At 50.1% G+C, this 13954-nt stretch overlaps 1 protein-coding gene and 1 long non-coding RNA gene across 3 annotated transcripts; one reads left to right on the top strand and one right to left on the bottom strand.

The window, feature by feature from the left end:
• Positions 1-380: 380 nt before the first annotated feature.
• CFAP161 (cilia and flagella associated protein 161) lies at positions 381-7979 on the bottom strand. Its single transcript, XM_045561416.1, has 7 exons — positions 7854-7979; positions 6967-7056; positions 5854-6086; positions 4610-4694; positions 2201-2359; positions 1196-1269; positions 381-792 (listed from the first exon to the last, which is right to left on the bottom strand). Exons 1-7 carry the CDS (start codon positions 7920-7922, stop codon positions 597-599), a joined length of 906 nt encoding a protein of 301 aa, XP_045417372.1. The 5' UTR covers positions 7923-7979; the 3' UTR covers positions 381-596.
• Positions 7601-13954, top strand: LOC123644950. Of its 2 annotated transcripts, none has more exons than XR_006737312.1 (3): positions 7601-7735; positions 10488-10626; positions 13904-13954. It is a non-coding gene; the product is annotated as an uncharacterized LOC123644950 (long non-coding RNA). The 2 variants fall into 2 exon arrangements; XR_006737313.1 differs by lacking the exon at positions 7601-7735 and adding an exon at positions 8429-8464.

Below are 13954 nucleotides of genomic sequence, written 5' to 3'. Positions count from 1 at the left end.
TGGAAGGATATTTATTTTGTCTGGAACTTTCTGATCACAGGGGTGCCACAACTAACGGCAGGTAGAGGTTCTGACTTCCTTGGTCAGAGGCAGAGACACAAGCAGGGTGGTTTCCAAGAGGGGAGGGGAATCTTTAATTCCAAGGTGAGGCCACAGCTTGCGGCTCCGCACTGCTGATGTTTTAGCGCATTGTGCAGAGCTACGGCAGCGTAGCTCTGACAGCTTTATTCATAGACATTATGTCATAACTTCACATAATGTCTTTAAACACTGAGCTTTAAGAAGTAACACACAGTCCTTGCAGAAGCTGCTACTAGGAAGGATCTAAGTGGAGGGGGCTGAGTTCTTCAATGTGGTTATCGACAAAGGGCCACTGTGTGTCATTTTCCAAAGCTGTTTATTCCCAGACCTGGGGAGTCTAGCCCCAGACTCCCCCCACAAGTTCAATAATCTTAACACAGCCTTAGTTCTAATACAGCTCTCAGAGAGCGCTATACCTTACTTCAAAATTGCTTGAGGCGTGAGCAAGGTTAAAGTTCTTTTAAAGCTACATTTGAGGAGAGCAGAGCCCGAGAGGACACACGTGTGCTGGCGTGTCACTGCGTGTTCAGGCCCATGGCCTGCTCCACGGCTCGCGTGTCCTCGGCCGGCGGTCTGGGCAGGCCCAGCATGGTGGGCGAGTCGTTCCTGGGGTTCCTGGTCACCAGCATCCAGTGGTTCTTCGGCTTTTCAACTCGGTGTGAATCCAGGTGCGTGTGAGCCGCGACCTCTGCTTCCTTCCCAAAGTAGGTCCTGCAGCAAGAGAGGGCGGGTGGGCTCTGGCTTGCGACTGAGCGGCAGCCCCCGGTGGGCTGTGTACTTCGTCGCAGAAGCCCCGGGAGAAGCAGGGTGCTTGGAGGGCCTTGGGGACCTTGAACGGCTAAACTGTGTCTCGGTTCCTCACTGTCTAACGTGGGACATGTTTGTGGGAAGGTTTCGGGCCGTCTGGGCAGGGGTCGGGCAGGTGGTCCCGCTTGCCCAGGCAGCCCTGTGGGAGGAGGAGGGACTGAGTTGCAGACGGGGGACCTGGCGGGACTCCCGCAGCGTCGAGTTCCACGTGACACTGCTGCCTCAGCAAAGGACGAAACCGAGCTCCTTTGCTTGTCTTCGCGGCCCCAGCCCCGAACCGGCCCCTGGTTGCGCCCTCAGCAGGTACCTGAGGAAGAGGTGGCGGTGGGCCGCCAGGCCGCGGTTCGTGTGGCAGTGATTGATGAGGACTCTGGCGTTTGCCTTCGCAGATAAAGAAAACGTGCCATTAGCATTCTGAACTAAGGCCTCCAGTTTCCTAAAAGCAAAAATTCGGAAGTATACTATGTATTGATTTAAATTTAGTAAAAAATATATATAAACGTATATATTCATGGTCATGCATGATATAACGTTTCAGTTGACGAAGAACTGCACGTATGAGCATGAGATTATCATATTGTGTTTTTACTATTCCTTTTCTATGGTCAGATACAGAAATACTCAGCAGCGTGCTACAGTTGCCTGCAGCGCTCAGAACAGTCACATGCTGTACAGGCTGGTGGCCTGGGAGCCACAGGCTGCGCCGTCTAGCCTGGGTGTGCAGTGGGCGACACTATCTAGGTTTATGTAAGTCACTCTGTGATGTTCACACAAGGACAAAATCACCTAATGACACACTTCTCAGAATGTATCCGCATTGTCTGTAGCATCAGTGGAGCCCACAGCAACCTCAAACTCCTGGGCTCAAGCGATCCTCCTGCCTCAGCCTCCCCCTGAAGAGCTGCGACTACAGGTGCCACGATGCTCAGCTAATTTTTCTATTTTTAGTAGAGACGAGGTCTCGCTCTTGCTCAGGCTGGTCTTAAACTCCTGAGCTCAAGTGATCCTCCTGCCTCGGCCTCCAGAGTGCTAGGATTACAGGCCTGAGCCACTGCACCTGGCCCCGAATTCTTTAAAACTTAGCATTTACCAGAAACCTGAAAGAAAACAGGGTCAAGGAAGCGGTATCCCAATCCTTCCGATCTCGCCTCGGTGGTTCCCGGGGCAGGGCCTGGGCGGCCCCACTGAGCGGGCAGGGCTGAGACTCCGCTGCAGGACCCGCCACGGGGCAAGTCCGTGCCCTCCCCACTCGGGCGGGAGTAAACCGCGGCATCCTAGCAGGGACACCCAGGTCTCCCGGCGCTGCCCTCACCGGGACGGGGAAGCCTTCGTGCTCCAGGCGGAGCTGCGGGTCGGGCGAGGCAGCCTGCCAGCAGCTCCTGTAGGAGACCTCGTCTGTCAGGTATACCTCCTGGAGCCAAGACTTCCTGGACGACTTCAGAAGAGTCCTGTGGTCGCTCGTTAAGTACAGCTGGCAACGACAGAAGCAGGTGAAGCAAGTCAGAGCCGTGCGGAACGCGGGGGAGAGAAGCACCCAGCTGGCGGACAGCAAGCTCGAAAGCAGTTTGCAAAACCCTGTTCTTGCTGATTGTCTGAGAAACCTCAATTTCCCTCTGCCTTAGAGGTGCCATCTCGGAACACACACACGCACCTCAAACTGCTTTTCCGCCCTCCGAGTGCCAAACCCAGTCCTTCCGCTTCCCACGCCCGTCCCCGCTCTCCCCTTCCTCTTTTTCAAGGCAAAGGACTTGGATCGATATTTCATTTCTTTCTAATGCTGCTGCATGAAACTTGTATGAAATAGCATGATGACGTCCCAAGCGATGTCAGCACAGCTGACAGTCATTTGTGAGCCTCCAAGGGGACCACACTTCTCTGAAGTGGATGCCCACGCTGGGGCTTTGTGTCAGCTGCCAGGCCGCCCGTGACCTTGCCACAAACCACCCATCCTGCTGAAGGGTCCGGGTGTCAGCTGCTCATCAGCTCTCTACTGGGTCACCTGGCCTGGACGTGCAGGGGGCATCTGCTAGTTCTGACAGGTTTCCAACAAGCACCTTTCACACCAAGGCTGTGCGTGAGCCACTGTGGGGACAGCAGAAATGAGTTACTGTCCCCAAGCGGTTCCCACCTAGCAGAAGCTGGCGTGGCGCACAGAAATGGGATGCACCTGCGGGCACCTGTAAGGCGAAGGCTGTCGGGCAGAGCCGCAGTGAGGGGCAGGAGAGTGAGGTGGACACAGGGCACTCTCCTGGATGCTCGGGAAGGGCACAGGGTGCCAGGGAGCTGGAGGGGTGAGCACAGGCCGGCCGGGGTCCACTGCACGGCATGTTACAGAGGGCCTTGAGCGCCACGGTGAACAGCCAGAACTTCATGCAGGGGGATGGGGGACCCACTGCTGACTTCAGTAAGGACGGGAGGTGACCAGACCTGAGCTTCTAAAAGACCAATCTGGCAGCCCGCCATCCAGCATGGTCCGGTGTCAGGATGGACTGAAGGGCCAGGCCTGGGGTCCCGACTGCGGAGCTGCGTGGGGAGGAGGCAGCCCAGACACATTGCGAAGGGAGAGCAGCAATGGGGGACGGAGAAGGGACCTGGTGATGAGCCGGACATTGGGTGGGAAAGGGGGACGGGCCACGGCACACTGTAGCTTTGCCCTAGGTGACGGGAGAGCCACAGTGCCTTTGAGAGCAGCAAGAAGCCACAGCTTAAAATGACAAAGAACATTTGCCTCAAACCACAAGCTGCTTTGTTCATGTAAAGAAAATCCACGATAAAATCAGAAACTAGCCCAGAAGGCTGCTATCACCAGATTTTTTATGAACACCCTGGCAGTGCTTGCTAATTCAAAGACAGGAAGAGGGCGAGGTGGCTCACGCCTGTAATCCTAGCACTCTGGGAGGCGGGAGGATGGCTTGAGCTCAGGAGTTTGAGACCAGCCTGAGCATGAGGAAGACTAAAAACAGAAAGAAATTAACCAAACAACTGAAAAAAAGTAGAAAAAATTAGCTGGGCATAGTGACGCACACCTGTAGTCCCAGCTACTCGGGAGGCTGAGGCAGGAGGATCGCTTGAGCCCAGGAGTGTGAGGTTGCTGTGAGCTATGATGACGCCACTGTACTCTAGCCCAGGTGACAGAGCAAGGCTCTGCCTCAAAAGAAAAAAAAAAAAATACTTTCTCTCATCCAAGTACTAACCAGGCCCAGCCCTACTTAGATTCTGAGATCAGAAGAAATCAGGCGTGTTCTGGGTGGTTTGGCCGTAGACTATTATAGTAATACTTTCTAACTCTCAAGGCTCCTAGACGTAAGCAAACTTAAGCATCTCATATTGTTCTTCTCCTATATTAGGCAAAAGTTTCATAATCAAAAATTTACATTTAAAAACTGTCAGATAATACACCTTGCTAGCGTAGGTAACATTTGACAGGTGGCCAATGGTCATGAATTAATCCAATCACGTTTGTCTTTTGCCAGCTGTGCAACAAAATGGTTTTCTTCCCTTACTCTTTAGCTTTTAGGGGTGTATTTTTTGTACTTTGTGAAGCTAGAAGGAAAGACTTGGGCCAAAATTGCCTGTGAAAGGTGCCAGCTGAAACCAGAATGTAGTCAGAGGTGGAGCCCCGGGTCTGCGGAGTTCTCGTCCACTTCTGTGCATAGTTAGCAGCCTAGTTTTGGAAACAAAAAAGGCTGATACAAAGTAGACATGCAAAGTGATGACTCACCATCTTGTTTTCAAACCCTCCTGTTATCCCGAGGTGAAAGTCCTGCCCGTACCTGAGGACTTGACCACTGGAATCTCTGTCTGTGCTGTCAGCGGAGAATAAATACAATGTAAACTCTCTGTATTAGAATCATCCCACAGCTTTACGTTTTTAATGTATGCAATTTTGATTACAATCAACTTTCTTGATAATGTATGTTTACATACCATAACTGAATTAAATAACTAAATAAAAGGTCTTTCCTTTTGGCCTTAAAATCTAGCTGGCACCGTAGTCCCTGCCCTGCACCATAGCCAGTCACAGAGCTTCCCCACTTTGTGGGTCTTTGGCTGGAGTGGACTGAACATGTCGTGCCAATATGTACTAAGAAATTCTGGTCAAGTGCTATGACATCTTTAGAGAGAACCAAGGTTAACACATTGTAGACATTTAATACAATTTTCTCTCTTAGTCCTTTAGGAAACAGAAGTTATGGTTAATTTTTAGTTGTCTTAACACAAATTACCTGTATTCAAAAGAAATCTAAATTAAGAACTTAAGACACCAGCTATATCCTTGTAATACGAACATGACTATCATGAAATAGCAATAGTTTTTAATTGTCATTATATCTCTGTTCATTCTCTAAGGATTTAATTGCTTATTTTCAAAATCTCAAGCACATATTTTTGAGTTGGGGGGGGTCTCACTACGTTACTGAGGCTGGCCTTGAACTCCTGGCCTCAAGCTATCCACTCGCCTTATCCTCCCAAAGTGCTAAGATTACAGGCATGAGCTAATGCACCTGGCCTTCAAGTACATTTTTAATGAACAGTTAATTTTAAAATAGAAAATCCCATCTAGTGCTACCTTGTATTAAACTATATATTTTTGTTGTAAAAATAACATAGCAACATTAAGGACAATGAAAGCACTCAAATGAGCTCAAAGCATGCTGAAATGTTACAGGGAGAAGCCACTTTACTTCCAAGCAGAATATGAATTTAATTCCCCAGATCCAATACTTATGAATGAAACATTTGGAATCGAACACAAACTCCCAATTATCTGCTGTCTAAGGTAAAAAGGGACTGTGAAGCCCCTCGAAGGTAATTCTCAGGGTAAGCTGGCAAGACGAGAGACAGGAAATGTTCAGAGAACCTCTGCCTCCAGTCGACCACCCCGTCCCAGTGCCTCCTTACACCACACCTACTCAAAATAGGTGTTTGTGATGAAAATGAGCTGAAAAATTAAAGTATTTCTACCTCAAAATGATAAAAGTGTTTCTGCCGACCGGGATCTTGGTTGGAACCGCACTCAGACCACAGGGCACCTCTAGTTCCTCGCTCAGATGGGCTTGGATCTCATCTGGAGTCATGCTCAGCGCCAGGTCCCCGCCCAGGGACACGTCAGCTTCTGTCTCGGGATAGTCGGGGTTCACAAGCATCACTTTGTCACCGAAATGAACATATCCGTCTTCAGATACGGAGAGCTGCATCTGCAATTTTAACCGGAGTTTCTTACACAAACCGTGCAATCCCACAGCAGCGGGTGCCGAGGCCGCCCCCAGGTGTACCTTCCTTGCTTCTCAGACTAGGACCCGCAGGTGAGGACTGCACTTGGATTCCCCCAAATCCTTAGTTCATTCTTCCTTTCCCTTTTGCCTTGCCAAGGCAAAGCCTCCAATAATCCCACTTGACATCAAATGAAGCTGGAGTTAGAGTTGACTCCATTATTAATCTATTCAACATTCACTGAAAATTTCCTGAGCATCAACTAAGGGGCCTTTCACTTATTTATGTATTCATTCATTCATTTCTTTATTTGGAAAATGCAAGTAAACATAATTTAGAGCAGAGCTCCCTTAGGTTTCTAACATCTTAAGGAATTTTTTTTTTTTTTTTTGTGAGACAGAGTCTTGCTCTCTGCCTGGGCTAGAGTGCCGTGGCATCAGCCTAGCTCACAGCAACCTCAAACTCCTGGGCTCAAGAGATCCTCCTGCCTCAGCCTCCCAAGTAGCTGGGACTACAGGCATTCATCACCACGCCTGGCTAATTTTTCTATATATTTTAAATTGTCCAGCTAATTTCTTTCTATTTTTAGCAGAGATGGGGGTCTCGCTCTTGCTCAGGCTGGTCTTGAACGCCTGGCCTCAAGCGATCCTCCCGCCTCGGCCTCCCAGAGTCCTAGGGTTACAGGCGTGAGCCACTGCACCCAGCCCAGTCTTAAGGAATTTAAAACACTGTGGCTTTCAGATTTTACAAAAACAACTGTTATTTTCCAAATGGCAGCTCATTTATGAGATTTTTTTCTTGCCTAACATATATTCGCACTCAATTGGACAGAATTTTGGAATCAATGTTTGAATGTGAAGTTACCGGTCTCAGAAGGTTCTTTTTCAGTCTTCTGCTTCTCTGTATGAGAAGTTCTCCCTCATCCCGCTTCTTTAAGAAGTCTTTCAGGCGCTCCTGGTTGAAGACAAAAATCCATGTAATCCTAAAGGTCAACAGCAGCCCTGAAGGGCACAGATTACTGAGAATTTTAAGTCAGAAACTCCTCAAGTTGAAAAATCAAAATTTGAGCATAGGAAAAGAAATGTGAGCATAACAATGGGAACGGTGGAAACATTTTTGGCATGACTTTAATGCTCTTATTTCATTGTAGAGGTTTAGAAAATTGAAAAAGGCACCGGAAAAAAAAAAAAAAAGAGAGAAAGAAAGAGAAGGAAAGCAAAGCAACATCACCTGTAGGAAACATTACTCCAGCTGCAGGCAGCATCTGGAGGCCTCTCCCCGCTGAGCTTTCCCTTGAGTGTCCGATAATCGATAATCGATCATCGATATGGGAAAGCCCACCCTCCCCCACTGGACCGTGCGGGACGCCGCCTTGCTAGGACCGCGGGGCAGTGCGGGGCAGTGAGTGACGCCAGCGGAAGGACGCTGCGTGCGCTGGGGAGGGCGTACGGGGGGGGGGGCAGCCCCTCGCCAGCCCAGCTGGGGACCCTGAGACTCTAAGCGACAGGACGGGGCAGCCCGGGGCTCTGGGCCAAGGGGAGCGCAGGCACCGCGCGAGCGAAGGGACCCACGGAAAGGGGAGTCAGCGCTCTCAGAGCGCAGGGCCGTGAGCCCCGCGTTTGCGGGACCGCAGGTGACACCCCCGGGGCTCTCGGAGGAGGGGGGGCCGTCGGGGTCACAGGGGAGGCCGGAGCGCCGGGAGGAGCCGCCCAGGGCAGGTTGGGGGTCCCCGCTGCCGGCGCCCTGCGCACCTCCTCCAGGTACACGTCCTCGTTCCAGTTGCCCATCCGGACCCGCGGGCTGTACAGGTTCTGCGCCATCCTGCCGTGCAGGGAGCGGTCTCCGAGGCAAGGCCACCCGTTAGCGTGTCCCGTCGCCATGACGACGCGGCTCCTGGCAACCGGTCAAGGTTCACTGGCCAATGGGTGACCGCACACCCGCGGCCCGGGCCAGGGCTGTCACCCCCGCCCGCCCCACGTCCCCCTCGGGTCTCCTCAAGCGCAAAGCAGGCCAGGGGCAAACTTGAGCTGAAGCCTGCCTGCTTCCTAGAGAGAAAGGTCAAACTTCCTTTTTCACTAGAATCTAAAGGGAAAATGCTGTCCAGTGCCACCTGCCCGGTAAGGCGGCAATTTCACCCCAGCCCCAAACAATACGTGATCAGTACAGAAATCTGCAAACCAAGCAGCATAGAAAGAAGAAGGGACCAACCCCCCAGGCCTGGCTCGTAAGAACAAACCGGGTCAGCGCTGCCTGCGCGTCCCGGGTGGTCGGTGCTTAGGGACTCGGCAGCGCTGCTGCTCCCTCCTCTGTCCCCAGTAACAGGACAAGCCTGGGACTGGCAAGGACTCTCGGTAAAACCAGAGTAAGTTGTAGCCAGAATTTCCTAGCCAAAATATTGTTTTATGGGCCAGAGAAATAGTTAGTTACCGTGGGACACCTGGCGCAGATGCTGGCTGGCGCATTCATTCCTTCACCTGTATTTGGTGTCCGCTAAGACAGGACAGAGAGGGACGACGGGAGCCTCCCTCCCTTCTGCAGACCTGTCTACAAGAGAAGACAGTTCGTGCAGCCAAATCGCTATTCCAGGGAGACTGTAATAAGTGCAATTAAAGATGTGCTGATGAAAGGCCAGGGCGGTTTATGGAAGGATCCTTCGTGCCTGGAGGGATGGTGAGGGTGAGAATTGGACGACCCTGGGGTGGTGCGGGCGGATGCTTTGGGGCTGACTTGGAAGGGTCTGACTGGCAGCCGCGGCAGAAACGGAACCCTCTTGCACAGGTGAACCCACTCTCTGCCGGTGCATCGCCACGTTCTAGGCCCTTCGGAAGGACAAACAGGACAAGGAACTTGGGTTAGATGTTATCCCACTAACGGCATTTGGTAAATTAAGAAACTGAGACTCAAAGAAGCCAGCAGCTTATCTAAGTTTAAACTGATAAAGGACCCCCCCAGATTTTCTGACTCCAAAGTTATATTTTTTGCTAAGTGTTTTCATATTTCCCATGAAGTCAGGAATAAGACAAGGCAGCTCTAGTCTCCACATTTTTAATAAGGATCTAACGGTCTGTCGTTTGGTAATTCCTTGCTCTCATACAGCTTTGCTCCCAGTGACCCCCTCTGTGCTATTATTGACAAGTATATTACAGTTCTGTGTGTTATAAATAAAACAATACGATTATGTACATATTGTTTTATACAATTGCCTTTTACATCAGTAAGAAGAAATACGCAATTACACTCTTTGGTAATTACATCCGTAATTATCTTTCTTGATGCTCTTTGTTCTCTCACATGGGTGCAGATTACTGCCCGGTGTCATTTGTTTTCAACATGAAGAACTTTCTTTGGTATTTCTTCTAAATCAGGTCTGCTAGCAACACATTCTCAATTTAAAATGTTTATTTATTTGCTTGTTTGTTTATTTTTGGAGACAGGGTCTCACCCTGTTGTCTGGGCTGGAGTGCAGTGGCATCATCATAACTCACTGCAGCCTCAAACCCGTGGGCTCAAGCCATCCTCCTGCCTCAGCCTCCCAAGCAGCTGGGACTACAGGCCCCACCACACCTAGCTGATTTTTTTGTTTTCTGCAGAGATGGGGTCTTGCTATGTTGCCCAGGCTGGCACTTTATCATTATTATTTTCACATAAGTTTGAATACGCTAGAAAACGTATTTGCTATTTTGTTTTTGTTCTCTGATGATGCTCTTGGAAAAAATTTACTTGGAGTCTTTTGTCCTTGTGAAACATCTGGCAAGAAAAGAAAAGCCAAGGAAATATTTGGAAATAATCGTTTTTAGAAAAAAGAAGTGGGACAAAGTTCAAATATTAGGAAAGAGAAATGAGTCATTATCTTATATGTGAGTGACTTCCAGGGTTCTGAAACTTTAAAAGTCCTCATTGGATGATGATTATAAGGCATCACAGTACAGTAAAGAAAAAAAACAGATCGAAGCTTCTTTCACTTAGCTCATCCAAGCATTTTTGTCTCTGAGCCCCAAGTATCTTCATTAATAAAAATGGGTTGAGGATATTACTGCTAACTCTGAAAAGTGTTTCCAAAATAATCTCTAATATGTTAATAGGTGTGAAGGGGGAAAGAGTTCCATTGTCAAATAAACTTGAGAAATGCTGAGTTAGACAGGATGTTTTATTGCAGGCCTTCTCAGAGCATTGAGTGTAATAGCACGCACTATAAATCTACAAAAGGATGGTAAGGCAGACAGCGCTTCCCCAGCTAATTTCAACACAGAATCCTTTTCTTAAGAATCAGTGTTTAAAACTAATATTTTAAGGAGCAATGATTCAGAGACTTTGTAAGGCTTAGGTGGGGATGAAGAGGTAGAAATGAATATGAAAATAATCAAAGTTATATTATCAAATCTTAGAAAAATGACCATGCAATGGGGCAATCCCTTCAACTGTTCACTGAACCAAGCCACACACCGCGCCAGCGTCCTGGTGCAGAGGTAAGAGAGTCACCGCCCCTGCCTTCCCGCAGCGTCGGGAGAAGACCGCTCTGAACAGGTAATGGCACGTGCGAGGCGTGTTGCCCATGGGTCCGAACACGGAAGACTTCCCTGAACGGATATCAGCGAATGTTTTCCCACTAAGTCATGGTCCTGTGACGAAGTAGGCAGGGTACTGAGCTTAGTCCTATTCTAACCAGACCCCATGTCATTTGCTAACACGTCCTCTGATCGGGGGCATCTATTCCCGTCCTCTCCGAAGAACGGGGGTGGTGTCTGACCAGAAAGGGCCTCCTGGTCTTGTCCGTCCCCCCCCTTCTTCCCCTGCTTGCATCTGACCCCTGGGGAGACAGCGCCACCCCTGCAGTGCTCCTTTATCCTCCCACCGGGCGTGGCCGGAGCCGGCCCTCCCCCAGCAGGTCCCCTCCCACCGCCCTTGACCACAGTGGTCCGTCCTCAGTCCCCTCTCCACAGCTGTCTACCTGGGGGACACGCTTGCGTGAACTCTGAAGTCCTGATAGCAGAAATTTTCTACCATTTGCATTTTTCACTGGCATCTGAGAAGAGAGGACCCTTTTAAAAGGAAGCTTTTTTGTTCTACTCAACACCCTCATTCCGGAGGCGTCCCGCCCGTTGCCTGAAGGTTAATCACATTTTCACAGGGCTGTCCTAAAAACCGACAGGACAGGGTTCAGAAGCCTCCGGAGAGCTGAGCCGCAAAGGCTCCTGGGGGGTGGAGTGCCGGGAGGGCGTGGGGGCCCGGGCCCCTTCTCCACACCGCACCCCTGCATCGCTTGGTCTGCAACCTGTGTAACGCCCGGCATCGTAAACTGGCAACTGTGCTTCCTGAGTGCTGTGAGTGCTCTAGAAAATTAACTGAGCCCAAAGAGGGGGTCGTGGGAGCCCCAGCTTGACGCTGGCCCAGCAGTTCTGGAGGCCCAGACTGGGAGCTGATGTCTGGGGCCGTGGGTAGCTTTGGGGACTGATCCCTGTGGGATCCGACGCCATAGTCAGTTGATAGTGTTGAGGCTGAATTAGAGGACACCCACGTGGCCCTGGGGGGAGCCCCCACATTTGGTCACAGAGCCATCTTCTGTGTTGATGACTGTTGTGCTATGAGAACAGAGGGGAAAACACAGTTTCTGGAATTTTTCCCAAAGCAATTTCAAACTCCCCCCCCCCCTTTTTAAGTAGGGACCTCTCCTTTAAACAAAAGCGACACAACGCAATGACGTAAAACAAATATGAGTAGATAAGAAAGACTGGTCTCATAGTTCACTTAAATGGCCAATTGGGGCAAAACTTCCACCTTGCCCCCCCCCCCGCCCCGCCCCGGCCCCAGCCCAGAGGACCCTGAGAATCTGTAAACATGGTCTGAAACCCACTGATCCATCTGTCCCTTCTAATTGTAGAGGTGAGAAAACTGAAGCCCAGAGTGGGACTGGACCTCTGGGGGCCGCGGGCCCCTCCGGAGGAAGAGCAGGGGCTGGAGGCGACGCCACTTGCTTCTCAGGCCGGGGCTGTTTTGACCTCCCAGTCCTCACCCACGCCAACCTGTGGGGTTAGACACCCATCCGTTCAGCGCTGACCCGTGTGTCTTGTCCCCTGGTCAAAACAAAGTTGTGGTGTTCACGGCTTCAGAAAAATATAAATGGAAGCATTTCACACATCCAAGGAAAGACTCAGAATGTAACAACGATGAACATACTTGGTCTCTTTCTCCTTATTTATTTATTTATTTATTTATTTTTTTGGCAATCTAAAAGTCAGTAATTATAAGTGTCCTGAAAGCAACGCAGTTATTCAAAGATGTACAACAGGGCAACGTTAAGATAGGAGCCAGTTCCGGGGACTTCAAGGTGCTGGACAAGGGCCCTGGGAAGAGACCCGTGTGACACGGTTCCCCAGCCAGCAGCTGCTCCGGGTCCCTCGGTCCGGGGGGAGGGAGGGGGCGCCTTCCGCTCACAGGGTGAGGGAGCAGAGGCCAGGGGCGGACATGAGAGATGCCCACGTTAGCCCTGGAGCGAGAGCTGAACCCACTGCAGACACTGCAGAAGAGAGAAGGAGGGAAACCGAGGGCAGACGCAGCCTCCTCCTGTGATCCTGCTGTCCGCGGGTCTCACACCACTTCCGCACACGGCTGTCTCGTCTGAGTGAAACGATTCTGCATTACACGACCAGCGCTGAGACCTAAGTCACAGGCTTTGGAGTCAGACATTCTCAGTGCCGAAGGCAGAACTGACCACTTACTGCTGCGTGACCCTCAGGAAAAGTCACGACCTCTCTGTGACTCAGTTTCCCCAGAAAAATGGGGAAATAATACCACCCACCTCATGTGATTAGTGTGATACATAAGTAAGATAATGTATGTAACGCGTTGGCACAGCACTTAGGACATAGTAAGCACTCCGGAGATACCACTGCTTAGTGTTATGAAAAGATTGACATCAGACCAGGAACAAGAGCCAGTTTTCTGCTCACATTTCTCCAGACACCTCGCTCAGCAGATGTTTGCAGCTTTTATATAATCACATCGGGCTGTTCCTCATGCTCATTAGTAATGTTTTATCCAGAAGAGTTTAGAAGGACAAGGTCTTTCCTGATCTTTCTTTGTTTTTCTTTTTCTTTTGTTTTCTTTTTTTCTTTCTTTTTTAAAGACTTGCTATACTCAGGCTAGAGTACAGTGGTGTGATCACAGCTCACTGTAACCTCTAACTCTCTAACAACTGGGCTCAAGCGATCCTCCTGCCTCAGCCTCCCGAGTAGCTGGGGCTACAGGCAAACGCCACCACACCTGGCTCATTTTTTTTATTTTTGTAGAGATGGGATCTCACTACTTTGCCCAGGCTGGTCTAGAATTCCTGACCTCAAGCGATCCTCCTACCCCGGCATCCCAAAGTGCTGGGATTACAAACGTGAGCCACCTCACTGGCCCTGACCTTTCTTTAGAAGAGTTTGATTTCATAATTGGGCAATTGTGCCCTCGTGTGGCAAGTCATGGGGACAGCTTTTTATCTGTAACTAGGAAAATGATGTGGGCTGTCTCCGGCTCAGTTCAGAAGACCCCAGTGCACAAGTGGGTCTCTGCTTCCAAACAGAGCTGCTGAGCTGGGCTTCTAGAAATGGTGACTCACCCGCTCTCACCGTGGTCAACACGAGGGCAAAAGCCAGTCAGATGTCAAAAGCCTTTCACATTGGTGTCCGCTTGTCATAGTCTTTGCTTCCTTTCCTGTCAATGACACTGTTTCACGTTGTGTTTTAAGAGTATCAAAGTTGTTGAGGTTTCCCTCCATAGTGCCTTTACTGACCTGGCTGTTTCCTCTTTTTGAATTTAGTTTCCTAAGACGCTTCTCCCCGAAATTTCTACTCATCCATCAAGACCATCT

This window comes from Lemur catta, chromosome 9 (assembly GCF_020740605.2).
Source record: "Lemur catta isolate mLemCat1 chromosome 9, mLemCat1.pri, whole genome shotgun sequence".
Classification (NCBI taxonomy): Eukaryota; Metazoa; Chordata; class Mammalia; order Primates; family Lemuridae; genus Lemur; species Lemur catta.
The sequence above is the reverse complement of the archived record's forward strand: the minus strand, read 5'-3'. Positions and strand labels throughout refer to the sequence as shown.